The sequence below is a fragment of the Paraphaeosphaeria sporulosa genome, assembly GCF_001642045.1.
Source record: "Paraphaeosphaeria sporulosa strain AP3s5-JAC2a unplaced genomic scaffold CC84scaffold_6, whole genome shotgun sequence".
NCBI classification, from domain to species: domain Eukaryota; kingdom Fungi; phylum Ascomycota; class Dothideomycetes; order Pleosporales; family Didymosphaeriaceae; genus Paraphaeosphaeria; species Paraphaeosphaeria sporulosa.
The window spans coordinates 1,291,459-1,303,453 of NW_017253365.1; the positions used below are offsets into that span (position 1 = coordinate 1,291,459).

Here is an 11,995-nt window from a genome sequence, read left to right on the forward strand (position 1 = left end):
CTGATGCTGCTCTGTCAGCATCGAGAACTTACGACTTTGCATCAGCATCACTGCTCCAGTCAAACCAGGGCCCGTTGACCGTGCCGAGTCCTACCGCACTTCGCGCAGTCCTAACGGGTCCGAAGGCGCCAAGCCCAATCCGGCACCTCCCGTCCTCCGCGCCTTCTCCGCAAAAGTTCCATTCTCGTCGCATCGCATCGCAACTTTTCCCGTCGCGTGCAACACCCCCACCAACCGGCCCATTCCGCACATACACCATGTCTTTCACACCACCGGGAATGAACCCCAACGCGGGGATGTCGGAGCAGGAGGCGCAGATGGTGAAGATGGTACGGGTCCACGTTAGAAGGCGCGAGGCGCAGGATCTCGAAAGGCAGGATACTAATGCGAGTGCAGATGCAAGCATCGATGGAGAGCTGTGTGGGGAAGACGGTGATGGCGGGTGTTATGGGTGGAGGCCTGGGTGCGATGTTCGGACTGTTCATGTCGTCGGTGAGTATTCTGTCCCTCTGAGTTTTGACCCGGACGAAGCGCAGGGCAGGGCAGGGCAGAGCAGAGCAGAGCATCATACTAAAGCCCACCGCAGATGCGCTACGACACGCCCATGTCACAGCCCCTCGCAGTCCCCAACGCCCCCGCCCCAGTCGCCGCCGCAGCAGCAGCAACAAACGCAACCTCGACCGCCGCCGCAGGCGCAAAACCCACGCCCGCACCGACGCCTGCCGCCGCATCAGCCGTCTCCTCAACCGCGACATCCACCGCCTCCACAACCGTCACACATCCCTCGTTTGCCGGCCAAATGGTCCAAACGCCCGCCGGCAGCGTCCCCCTCACCGACCTGCCCCTACGCCAACAGCTCAAACACGGTCTCCGCGACATGTATCGCAGCTCCCTCTCTTCTGGAAAAAACTTCGCCAAAGTGGGTGCCATTTTCAGCGGGACCGAGTGCGCGATCGAAGGGCTCCGCGCGAAGAACGATCTATGGAACGGTGTTGCGGGCGGGTGTTTGACGGGGGGTGTGCTGGCGCGGAACGCAGGGCCGCAGGCGGCGGCGGTGGGGTGTGCGGGGTTTGCCGTGTTCAGCGCGGCGATCGATGCTTATATGGTGAGTGAGCGGGCGGACGGGGAGGGGAGGCTCGAGTATCTGTGGAGGATGAGGGGGGAGGGTGTCAAGGCTAACCAGCGCGCAGAGAATGCCCGAAGACGAGCGGAGTCGGCCGATTGCGTAGAAAGGGCAAAGGATGTCACGACAACGCCCGTTGAAGGAGCGGTCGACCAGGGGGAGTGAGGGGTTGATCGACGGATGGATAGGTGGACGGCCACGATATTTGTACTATATGTTGTACAGTGTGTGTTTTCGAGATGTCGCTGGATAGACTAGCATTGGGCGGCGTCATGGGGTAAATCTCATCATGCGGGTTCGACAGAACCTTGCGTTGCTTCCTGTATTTATGCCATCTGAAGAGGTCTATGGAATAATAAAAGAGAGCAGACCTTGGTTATGAGAATACGATGACTATACTCGATACCTTAACCCACGAACAGACATCCATCTGGCACTGGCACTAGGACTGGCACGCGCTGCTCACTACATGTAACTACCTGGTTCAGGCAGCCTAGACTTTTGGCTTTTGTGAGCTGCGGTACGATGCAGAAGGTGACTTCGAATCATTCACGAGCATCTGATGCTTCAGTAGGGTACCCATGCCCCTAAGCGACTCCAGATTTTCGTAGTCAGCGTACGCGTAAGCTTGTCGAGGAACCGAGACCTGGTAGAAGCTCGCGTTAGGCCTGCAAGCATCGACTGCGCTTTCTGAAACTAGAACAATTGAATATCATAACCAATGTATTGCTGGGTATTATAGAAGTAAAGCTATTATCCTGGCAGGTAATCTCTTCCTAAGTCAAGACACCAACGTCCACCATTCCAATCAAGATCCACATATTGGTATTCGTAAGGTCGTCAGGAATGAGATGGTATCAAATTAGGTGACAGGTCGATGGTCAATGAGATACGTATTCAGCGGAGAAGTTACACCAAATGCAGGGATTGAGCGGACGATGCTCTCTGATAATGAGCGGAGTAGTTGATGGGTAACGTATATAGGCTGGCGGGAGGACGAGACAAGAGAGCCATGAAAACCGCAAAGACAGAAGTCAGTCCGGTGAACTCTTGAGCAAGAAGACGTATCGTCGCGGTCGGATAAAACGTAATTCGGTGTTATACAAATTCGTGGTTCATGCTCCAACCGGATACCGTACCGGCTGCCGGCATAGAATGGTCGTGCGGGGGTCGAAACGAGGAACTGCGGTTCAAGTCGGTAAGGCAAACAGGCAACGAACACCTGTTCGCGGATACGGTACGCAAACGGTTCGTCCCGCAGGTCTTGGCAGGGGCCGATGTCCTTCAACGCCGACGGCTGCAGTATCTTAATAGTAGTATTTTCCATGCACGCCATCTTGGTAGTTTTTGAGCTCCTTTGCCGTAGACTTGCCTGTCGGGTCCCATGATGCTGGGACAGTGTAAACGTATACGACTACACCTCTTTGATTCAAACCTGATTATGTCAGTGGACGGAAGTCAGGACGCAAGGGCGTGTTACGACTCACGCCCATGGGGATGTTGATGTATTGTCCAAGCCTCTCGAGCAAACATTTGCGGCAGCACGTGCGGCACATACGGTCGATCCATGGACAGAGCAATCAGAGCCAAGAAAATAGCAAGGTCACCCTTCAGACCACCGTATCTCTGACTCGTGGTTACAGGTGGAACTTGGTTAGTGGTTGGTAGGAGCATCCGAGGCCACATTTGGTCATTCCGTTGTACTCTCAGTGTGCGTTGGTAACCCGCGTTGGTTAGGTAGGCAGAGTAATCATGCTCATCCCAATCAAACGAAAGAGGATGCCACGCTTCTGCAGCAGGTGGACTAGTCGCATCTCCTCGTAAAACCCAGAAACCGAATCCATCGCAGTAAAAGACAGAGAAAGTCTGGAAGTGTGATGATCCATGAGGCGGCGCATTGACATTCAAGCGTTGTATGTTTTGACCATTGCAATACCACCACATGCCAGTTGCGCCGTGACCGTTCATGCGTTCGTTACCGCCACTATCGGTCGAAGGATTCCAGATTCCATATCTATCATACGACGCGGCCGTTTGTAAGCTCTCGCGTATCTCGTCGATTCGAAAGATGAAGTTTGGCTTGAAAGGGAGAAGTCAGCTCGATCGGTCGCAAGCGATCAAAGACATACTAACCGACATAGTCAATGACGTTCGAGACTCCCTGCAGCGTGTCTCGGCACAAGGTCTTAGCGGCAGGCTTTCCCAAAGCGCACTTCGCTTGCTGTGGTGGTCATCTTTGCCCACTTTCACCAGTCCTTTATCCTTTACCGCCGAAGATGCGGCTCTGCTGCATCGGTTGCGGGCAGGGAAGTATCCCATAGACTTGATCAGACGACCCCGCGTAGCCGTGGTGTGATTGAGGCTAGAGCAAGCCGCAGATAAGGTCTGACGCGCGGGTGGGTGAGGGTGCGGCGATATTCCTTTTCGGCTGCAGGAGTGGAGCAACATCCCGGCGACACTTCCATTACCCCGCTGCGGGAACGAGTACTGCCGTGTCGTGTTGGCGTCTTGCTCGAGGTCGGTATCGTGTAGGTGCTGACCACATTGTTTGCGTTCATCTGTGTGGTAGCGAGCAGTTCTCGTCGCCAGGCATGTTGTCTAGAGTGCCCGAAATCACTGTTGTGTAAGGCTTCCAACTGTAGCTTTGTGGTGCCGCGCCGTAGATGAGCCAAAGCTCTCCGCAGCTGTAGCCGTGTCAGCTGCCTCACGAAATGAATGCGGTAAACCGACCGCTCATCCCCAGCGACAATGATTTGGCTGCATGCAACCACTGCTTGCGTGGACCAACCAGCAGCAGGTCGATAGCGCCTCCGCAAGGTGCATTCGGGTGGGACCTTGTGCTAACGGAGCGCCTACTCGATGTTGCCGTTGGCGAATAGTTGGTTGCAGCCTAACGCATGCCGAACGGTATGGAAGAACGGAAAGACTCCTTGGTCTCTGGACCGGTTCCTTGTTGCATCCATCGCGAAAATTACTCTGTTCGCTTTGCCTATGCGGATGTTTCAGGTGTTGAACCGAGGAAGACCGTGGTTGACATACAACAGTAGGGCTCGCACTGCATCTCAAATGCTCGGTTGGCGACCATCTATTAGCAGCGGCCGTAATCGCATGGTGGCGGGTTGGGCGACATGGACGTAGCTGCGGCGCATGCACATCGATGAAGGCGGAAGAGATGCGTTATGCGGCTCTGCTTGCCAGCACCAACTATAAATAAGTGGCCGGGCGAACTGGAATACCGGCAGACCTAGTCGGGCGGCAATGGCAGCGAGCGAGGATTGGGTGGTGTGAAACGATCCCGGACATCGGCCGATCTACTCGGAGAACAGAACGAGTAAGCTCCTTCCCGTCAGTATGTTTTCTGAGTGTGTTCTACTCACCTTTTATCTTACAGAACTGCGGGAGTGGCCAGTAATAAGTAGGATTCCGCGGCCAGGGATCGGCTGACCTGCCCTGGACGTGCGGCGTATTTCCAGGGCTTATGGACAGCCTTTGCCGCTGCTACTTCTGCACGTTTGCCTCGTTGCCTTCTTCCACCCACCCTGGGGTCGCATTTTGAGCCGCTTCAGTTCCACAGAGCGAATGAGGCTGCATGTGCAGCGGACTGTCTTCAATGACCTTCGTTCGGCTCGATGCAGATACGTCCTTTCTTCCAGAGTTGGCGCCGACTGCCTCGGACTCGCCGACCGATGGCCAATAGCGCGAAGCATCTTCCTAGAAGTCTAGATTCGGTTGGCCGGACGTAGAGAATGCTCCCCGCCTTACCTGCACTCATGTAGCAAAGTGCTGAGCTTTGCGCGATTGAGCTCACCGGTCAGCACGCAACCTGCCGAAACAAATTACTAGTAGATTGACCAACGTAGGGTCATGCGTACAGCATTACTAAGTGTCATTAGTTTGGGATTCGATGCGAGGGGGAAGCGTAGAACGAGGGTCTCGTGCCGCTACAATACGAGCCAACTGTAATTCCCGTCGAGAAAGCAGATGTAGGTGTTGCTGAGCTTTGTACAGACAGATCTGCAGAGGAACGATAAGCCTGCCTTCGGCCCCGCAACGCTTCACAGGGTTCAGGAGACCGCCGCAGCGACCCTGCTCCCTCGTCGAACAACGATCATAGATGATGGTCTCGACTTATTCTTGCCTGAACGAGTCGTATATTCGCCACCCACATAACCACAGTCGGTCACCGAATGACGATGTCCCACTACAACAGTTTAGGCACCGAACACGCGTTCGTCGACCCAGGTGCTGAAGCCACAAGCTTTCATCCAGAAATGCAGCTGATTGGCACTGACGTAGGAAGAGCCAACAGAAAGGTCCAAAACAACGGTTCTCGCAGGCAGTGGTCGCTTGCACGGTGAGGGCCGAGGGCCGAGGGTGGGATTCAATACAAAACCTGGGAATGGAAGCCTGCACGAAGCTGGAACGATACCGATATACCCTTGCAGAGGCATAGAATCGTCAATTATAGGCCGTCGGACAAAGATGTGACTTGGAAATGTTAGGCCAATGATGCAATCACTGTTGCACATGTTGTCACATATTGAAGAGCATGGATCGTATACTCCAGAGACATGGCGGATGCCTTTGTTCCATCGGCGCCAGAGCACGCTTGCTGGCCAACAATCCTACAAACGAATCTGTGAGAGCAAAAGGATACCCTTGGTAGCCTAGTGCAGGACACCGACGACCTCTGTCCATTATGGCCAGGCGTGATCGTGATGACGGGACCTGTGCCAAGCGTCGACTGATCAGGTTTCTTTCCGTGCGTTGCCCACGGATTCAATGGACCAGAAGCACGGTGAATCGATCTTGACATTGAAGTGGAATTGGCCAGCTGAACTCTTCGTCACGATCGTAGCTCCCCTAAAAAGAGAAACCCGCAACCCGCATCCCGCTTTTGGTGGGGGTCCGCATCCTGCAGTCAAATCTGGTATTTCTCATGCGACTTGCTATTGAACACTCGTCCATCGAGGCTGCCAGAAGATGCCCGCGCTCATTCTACCGATTGCTATTTCAGAGCCGTTGAGATTCAGGTAGGCTTGAGTTCTCGAGAGTGTATTCCTTTTGGCTTCGATATCTTCGACGGAGGGTGAGTAATTGGGAACCGCAAGGTCGGTCTCGCAAAAGCAGGGATTAGTGTACAGCGTTAGCCGGCCCCAAGAGGCGCAGTCACTATTGACGGAAGGTGATAAGCTTGTCTGAGTGGGTTCTGGGTTCGCATGGTGAGGTATTCCATGTACGCCATGGAGCGAGGGAGTGGGACAAATTGACGGGAAAGATGGTGAGCGATGCTGCAAGTCTGCAGGACCGTTCGAGGTCAGTGCTTGAGAGGTCAGATTTGAGCAGCGGGAACTAAAGCGCAAGAACGATCAGATTGCGCCTCCCCTTGCTGGTGGTACTTAGTCATCAGCTAGCATCGTACCTTCCCCAATCACACCGTTCCCCACAAAACGCACCTCTGTCACAAAATCTGCCTGAAAAGTGGTGCGCACAACCTCCATCGTCGACGCCCGTTCCAAAAATCAGTTCAACGCACAAGGCACCTTGCGAAGAGCAAATACCAGACACAACCATCGCTTCGCGTTACTCTGCACACTGCAGCGACGAAGTAGCGAAAATCCGGAATCACCCCACCATGGCGACTCAAAATAGCGTCAAACCTGTCCACTCGATAATTATCGACACGGGCCCGCTGATCCACAATACCGTCTCGATATCGACCATTATAAACACAGCAGAAGTATTGTACACAACGCCGGCCATCATTGCGGAAATCCGCGACCCTGTCACCAGGTCAAGGGTAGAAACCACACTACTGCCTTTTCTGAACGTCAAGACGCCCTCGCCAGCTAGTTTTGATGCCGTTTCAGAGTTCGCAAAGAAGACCGGCGATTTCCCGGTCTTGAGCAAGCAGGATTTAGGTATACTGGCGTTGGCTTATGAGGTGTACTGCGAGAAGCATGGCGGGTCATTTGGATTGAGGAGTGTGCCCAAAGGACCGGTGAAGCTAACAGAGGAAGAGCAAAAGAAGGCCGACGAGGAAGCTGCTGAGAAGCGAGCTGAAGACGAAAAGAAAGAGGCGGAATACGCAGCAGCGCGTGAGAGGAAGGCGGAATTGAAGCGTAAGCAGAAAACGAAAGGAGAACTCGTGGTCGGGCCCGGGCAGCCCGTCGCAGGAATTCCACCTGAACCTGCTGCAATATCAGAGGGACCCTCCGACGAGGTAACTTTTGTCAACCAGGAAGATGTTCTCGCAAAGCAGGGTGGCGCAACGGGTCCTCTACCAGATACTCCGGAGCCTAGTGACGCCAAGGCAAAGCAGAAGAAGGTTAACAGCAAAAAGGCCCGCCGTGCTCGCCTATACTCCGAGAAGCAGGCTCTTAAACAGTCTCAGGGTCCGGAAGAGCAGCCTGCCCAAACGGACATCGAGAATAGCCCAACAGACCTCGAGGAGGAGGTTGTAGCCATGAATAACGCAGAGCAAGTTTCAGCAACTCGGGAGCCTGGGCAAGCGGCAGACGAGCCCGAGGAAGCGACAGAAGGGCCCGAGCAGGTGACCAAGCAACCTGAGCAATCGACTCAAGAATCCGGAAGAGCAACAGAAGAGCCAGAGACAGCACCAGAAGCACCAAAGCAAGAGACAGACGAGCCTTGGCAGGAGATTGCTAAGAAAAAGGTCCATCCAGCAAAAGCTCGCCTCGCTCGTCGAGCCGCTGAACGCGAGGCTCTAACAAATGAAGTCCTGCCCACAACAGCCCAGCAACCCACTCCACCTACCACAGATGACGACGAAGAATCAGATGGCAGCGAGTGGATTACTCCAGAGACCCTATCCAAGCACCAGCAGCAAGATACCTCCGACACACCTCTTGACGCCTCGGAGCCTCAGCTCGCCGTAGCAACCATGACGACCGACTTCGCCATGCAGAACGTCCTCCTGCAGATGAATCTGTCGCTCCTCTCCCCCTCGATGCAACGCATCCGTAACGCCCGCAGCACCATCCTACGCTGCCACGCGTGCTTTCTGACCACGCGGGAAATGGAGAAGCAGTTCTGCCCGCGCTGCGGCCAGCCCACACTCCAGCGCGTGTCGTGCAGCACCAACACGAAGGGCGAATTCCAAATCCATCTCAGCACGAAGTACCGGTACAATAAGCGTGGGGACAAGTACAGCATCCCGAAGCCGGTGGGAGGGACGAGCAACGGGAAGATGAGGGGTCAGGGCGGCGGGAAGGGTGGGTGGGGCAGGGAATTGGTGCTCAGTGAGGACCAGAAGGAGTATCAAAAGACGCAGGCAGAGCGGAAGAGGACCCAGGCGAAGGACCCAATGGATCAGGATTATTTGCCGGATATCTTGACGGGAAACAGGAGCAAGACTGATAGCAGGCCAACGGTAGGCGCGGGAAGGAATGTCAATTCTAAGAAGAGAAATTAGGGCATGGAGACGGATGTTCCGAGATCATGAATGGGCATTGTGGGTTTAGGATGTCATGGGATACCAAGCATTACTGTGGCGTCGAGGTCAAAAGTCCGATAGAATTTATGAACAGATTTGAATGGTTCAGGGGGTATCTTAGAACAAAAGGCTACTCTTACATCCGTCATGCATGTCTTAACTCTCAGCTGTCTGTTCCCCACACAACGACGTTGCCATCTCCGCCCGCACTAGCCCATTCTCTCCTACTAGGACAGAAAGCCACAGCAGAGACAATGTCTTTCTTACCCTTCTCTTTCTTCTCTGCGGTGCCCCTCACTTCCCGCAACTCCGAATGACGAAACTTGTGCAACGCAGTCCCCCCGAGCAAGTCCCACGCAAATACCATCCCGTCATCGCTCCCACTCAAGACCACACTATCATTCAAGCCTAACGTGCTGCGCACCCTCAGATCCGTATTCAGAAACGCCTCATCGCGATACGCCTTCAACAACTGCCCATTCGCCCGATCCATCAGCCTCACCGTCGAATCCAGCGAGCTAACCAAGACCTCCGTCCCCTTCTTCGACAGCGTCAAGCTCGTCACCGGATACCCAATGACATCGACCTCGCAGTACCCGGTGCGCAAGTCGTAGCTACGCACCCGCCCGTCCACTGAGCCAGATACAATCTCGCCATCGAAGGCAAGCACATCCGTTACGCTGTCCTTGGCATCGCTGAACGTCATGATGGGCTTGTATGAGTTGCTCCGGACATCCCAGATGCGCACTGTCCCGTCGAAGCTCGCGGAGACGATGACACTATCGCCTTCGCCGCCGAAGACGCCGCGGTTCACGCGCCCAGCGTGGCCTGTGAAGCGCCGCACCGTCTGCGCAGTCTGCACATCCCAGAGGAAGACGGTCTTGTCACCGCCGGTGCTCACGAAGCGGTCGTTTGCGGCGTTGACGTCGATGGAGAGGACTTCGTAGCCGTGCGCGTTGTACTTTGTGACTAGGCCCGGCGGGTATGCGGCGGAGGAGGTGGGCGCGACAGAGGACGGAGGTGCTTTCGAGGGGTTATACAAGCGGATTGTGCGGTCCGCGGCGCCGGTGAGGATGTACGAATGTGGAGAGGAGGAGTAGGCGACGGCGTGGACGGGGCCCGTGTGGCCGGTGAGTTTGGCGATGGGGGTTGTGGGAAAGGACGGCATTGTGGTCAAGATGCAGGCCTGCTGGGTGTTCGGTTCAAGGCATGATTGCAAGGAGTGGATGACGACGAAGCGATTCCGCGATGTCGTGTTGCGTGAGAGTGTGAGGATGAAAGTGGAGGCGGATGCCCCGCCCCGGAGCAATGACGTTCGGCGGATCTTCGGGCGACTTTTTGAAAGTCTGCCTGTCGCGACGTGCTGTCTTCTTCTTTATTCATACGCAATCGTTAGGTGGCACATTTGAAACTCGCCTTCGAAGCAGTAAATTGATTCCACCATACACAGACTATATCGCCTACCATGTCGTCCCTCAGACTCCTCACCACGGCACCCAAATCAGACGACTTCACCCCACTACAAGAGCACCAACAGCAGACGCCCTCGACCTTCTTCGGCGCAAAGCCCGTCCTTTACGTCCACCAAACAGGTCTCAACATCTCCGCTTCAAAGGCCAAACTCCAGTCAGACGATGCATTCGCCAAGTTCAGCTCCGAGCCCGAAGGCGCGAGTGAGGATGATGTGCTCGTGAGGGACGTCGAGGCGTGGGTAAACTCAGAGTACGCTTCCCCGTTTCGTCATGTCTATACAGAATCGCTAACTCGCTCGCCTAGAAACCTCATCCTCTTCCAAAAAGCACCAAATCCCACCGGCGTTTCGATCCCCTACCCCTCGATTGCGCTCCACGGCATCACAAAGAAGAACGGTGTTGAAGCCCTCCTCATGAACCTCTCCCTCAACGACGCCGAGACCGTAAATGCAGACGAAGACATCGACGTCCTCGAAATCATCCTCCTCCCGCATAGCCACCATGCCGACACCTCGCAGACCTCGCCCGTCCAAGAGATCTTCGCTGCCATGAACACATGCGCGGATCTGCATCCTGATCCGGAAGATGGTGAGGAGGCTGCACCGGATCTGAGTGAGCCTGGCGCGACGGGCTGGATTACTGCGGACAACATGGACGAATTTGTGGATGAGGATGGCAATTTCAAGGGGGGTATGGTTATTGGCGGCGAGGAGTTGGGACCTGGAGCGGGCACTGTGAGGCCGAGGGAGGGTGATGAGGAAGAGAGTGCGACCAATGGCGTGAATGGTCACGAGGAGAAGTATCAGAGGACGGGATAGACGGGAGAGAGGAAGTGTGGAATATGAGATACCCTAAGAGCTTGGATGCAAGGCGCCACTCGAGATGAGGAACGTAGATGTAAGAGGCGGCTTCGGCAGAATCGTATGTATGGCCCTTGTCTAGCTTGGGAACAATGCTCAGCAGCGGCGCAGAATAGCTTCACGGCTCACGTCACGAAAATGGAATAGTTGCAATGTACAAAAGTTGCATCGCAATTAACATTGCTCATGTGTACTTGCCGATGGTGGGACGTGGTCACCCAAAATAATTCTCGGAACGCAACTTCTCTATACCCCACAACCTTGACCTCTCGGCAACGCAACCGCTCGGTGTTCACACATCTTAAGAAGACCCCAGCTTACATTCACGTCCGCCCTGGTTGTGGCAGTGCACTCAGTAGTCGTATTCAGCATACTGCTTCAGCTTGCCGTTTGTCTCCAATACGGATTGCCAACATGCCAGAGACTCCGCAATGGCCAACGGCTCACGTCAATGTCAACTTCCAACCTTGCATTCAAGATCATCAAGGGAAACGTGAAGACCGCAGCCACAAATTATGGTCATAAGACCGCAAATATCTACTATTTCTCGCTCATACACTTATACTCTCAACTACTTGTCTTACTACGGCTACTCGACGCCTTGCATCAACCCCAATCCTCTAAGCCTCCGTTCAACCGAAACGATTTCACTCTGAGAAGTTTTGAAATAGTCATTATGAACCCGCATATAATCACCACCAATCCGTGCCTCTTCTGCGGCAAACGAGGTTCAGAGCCACACGACTCTCTGTGCTTGACGAGGCGAGGGTACGACATCACGGAACTCAGGGATTGGGTCAGGATGCCCCAGTCTCAGTCCCGAGTCCGATCTGCTGATACCATGGATCAGCGCTTCCAACAGTCGGTAATACGGAGACTACGGTACGGCTCGACGGTGTTTTTGGGCGGTCCGTACCGTATAGAAATTTCGCCGTAAAAGCAACCGTCCGTAGTAACTTTTGAGCCGTAATATGGTGATAGAATTGCCTAATTAGGAAGGAGGTGTGGGTTGACCCCATGCTCCTCACTGCCACAAAACAACGCAAGCGCCAAAAACAGAGCTCCCAGCTGGAGGACTATTACG

The 11,995-nt window shown here is 54.6% G+C and overlaps 6 protein-coding genes across 6 annotated transcripts; 4 read left to right on the forward strand and 2 right to left on the reverse strand.

Annotated features, from left to right (window-relative positions):
• Positions 1-78: 78 nt before the first annotated feature.
• CC84DRAFT_1165152 (mitochondrial import inner membrane translocase, subunit Tim17/22) lies at positions 79-1,525 on the forward strand. Its single transcript, XM_018178653.1, has 4 exons — positions 79-329; positions 397-492; positions 587-1,105; positions 1,191-1,525. Exons 1-4 carry the CDS (start codon positions 258-260, stop codon positions 1,227-1,229), a joined length of 726 nt encoding a protein of 241 aa, XP_018035138.1. The 5' UTR covers positions 79-257; the 3' UTR covers positions 1,230-1,525.
• A 905-nt stretch (positions 1,526-2,430) lies between these two features.
• On the reverse strand, positions 2,431-3,262 carry CC84DRAFT_1218200 (uncharacterized protein; the record flags this gene model as incomplete). The annotated part of the gene is made up of 3 exons (XM_018182974.1): positions 2,431-2,558; positions 2,611-3,202; positions 3,257-3,262. 3 exons carry the CDS (start codon positions 3,260-3,262, stop codon positions 2,431-2,433), a joined length of 726 nt encoding a protein of 241 aa, XP_018035139.1.
• A 3,325-nt stretch (positions 3,263-6,587) lies between these two features.
• Positions 6,588-8,700, forward strand: CC84DRAFT_1121456 (uncharacterized protein). The gene is made up of 2 exons (XM_018175611.1): positions 6,588-7,109; positions 7,530-8,700. Exons 1-2 carry the CDS (start codon positions 6,759-6,761, stop codon positions 8,556-8,558), a joined length of 1,380 nt encoding a protein of 459 aa, XP_018035140.1. The 5' UTR covers positions 6,588-6,758; the 3' UTR covers positions 8,559-8,700.
• On the reverse strand, positions 8,651-9,943 carry CC84DRAFT_1165155 (WD40 repeat-like protein). Its single transcript, XM_018178654.1, has one exon. It carries the CDS (start codon positions 9,745-9,747, stop codon positions 8,743-8,745), a length of 1,005 nt encoding a protein of 334 aa, XP_018035141.1. The 5' UTR covers positions 9,748-9,943; the 3' UTR covers positions 8,651-8,742.
• Positions 9,944-10,044: 101 nt separating this feature from the next.
• Positions 10,045-10,869, forward strand: CC84DRAFT_1092976 (uncharacterized protein; the record flags this gene model as incomplete). Its single annotated transcript, XM_018174496.1, has 2 exons — positions 10,045-10,301; positions 10,356-10,869. 2 exons carry the CDS (start codon positions 10,045-10,047, stop codon positions 10,867-10,869), a joined length of 771 nt encoding a protein of 256 aa, XP_018035142.1.
• Positions 10,870-11,116: 247 nt separating this feature from the next.
• On the forward strand, positions 11,117-11,977 carry CC84DRAFT_802995 (uncharacterized protein). Its single transcript, XM_018187479.1, has one exon. The coding sequence runs from the start codon at positions 11,363-11,365 to the stop codon at positions 11,846-11,848; it is 486 nt and encodes a 161-aa protein (XP_018035143.1). The 5' UTR covers positions 11,117-11,362; the 3' UTR covers positions 11,849-11,977.
• The last annotated feature ends 18 nt before the right edge of the window (positions 11,978-11,995 follow it).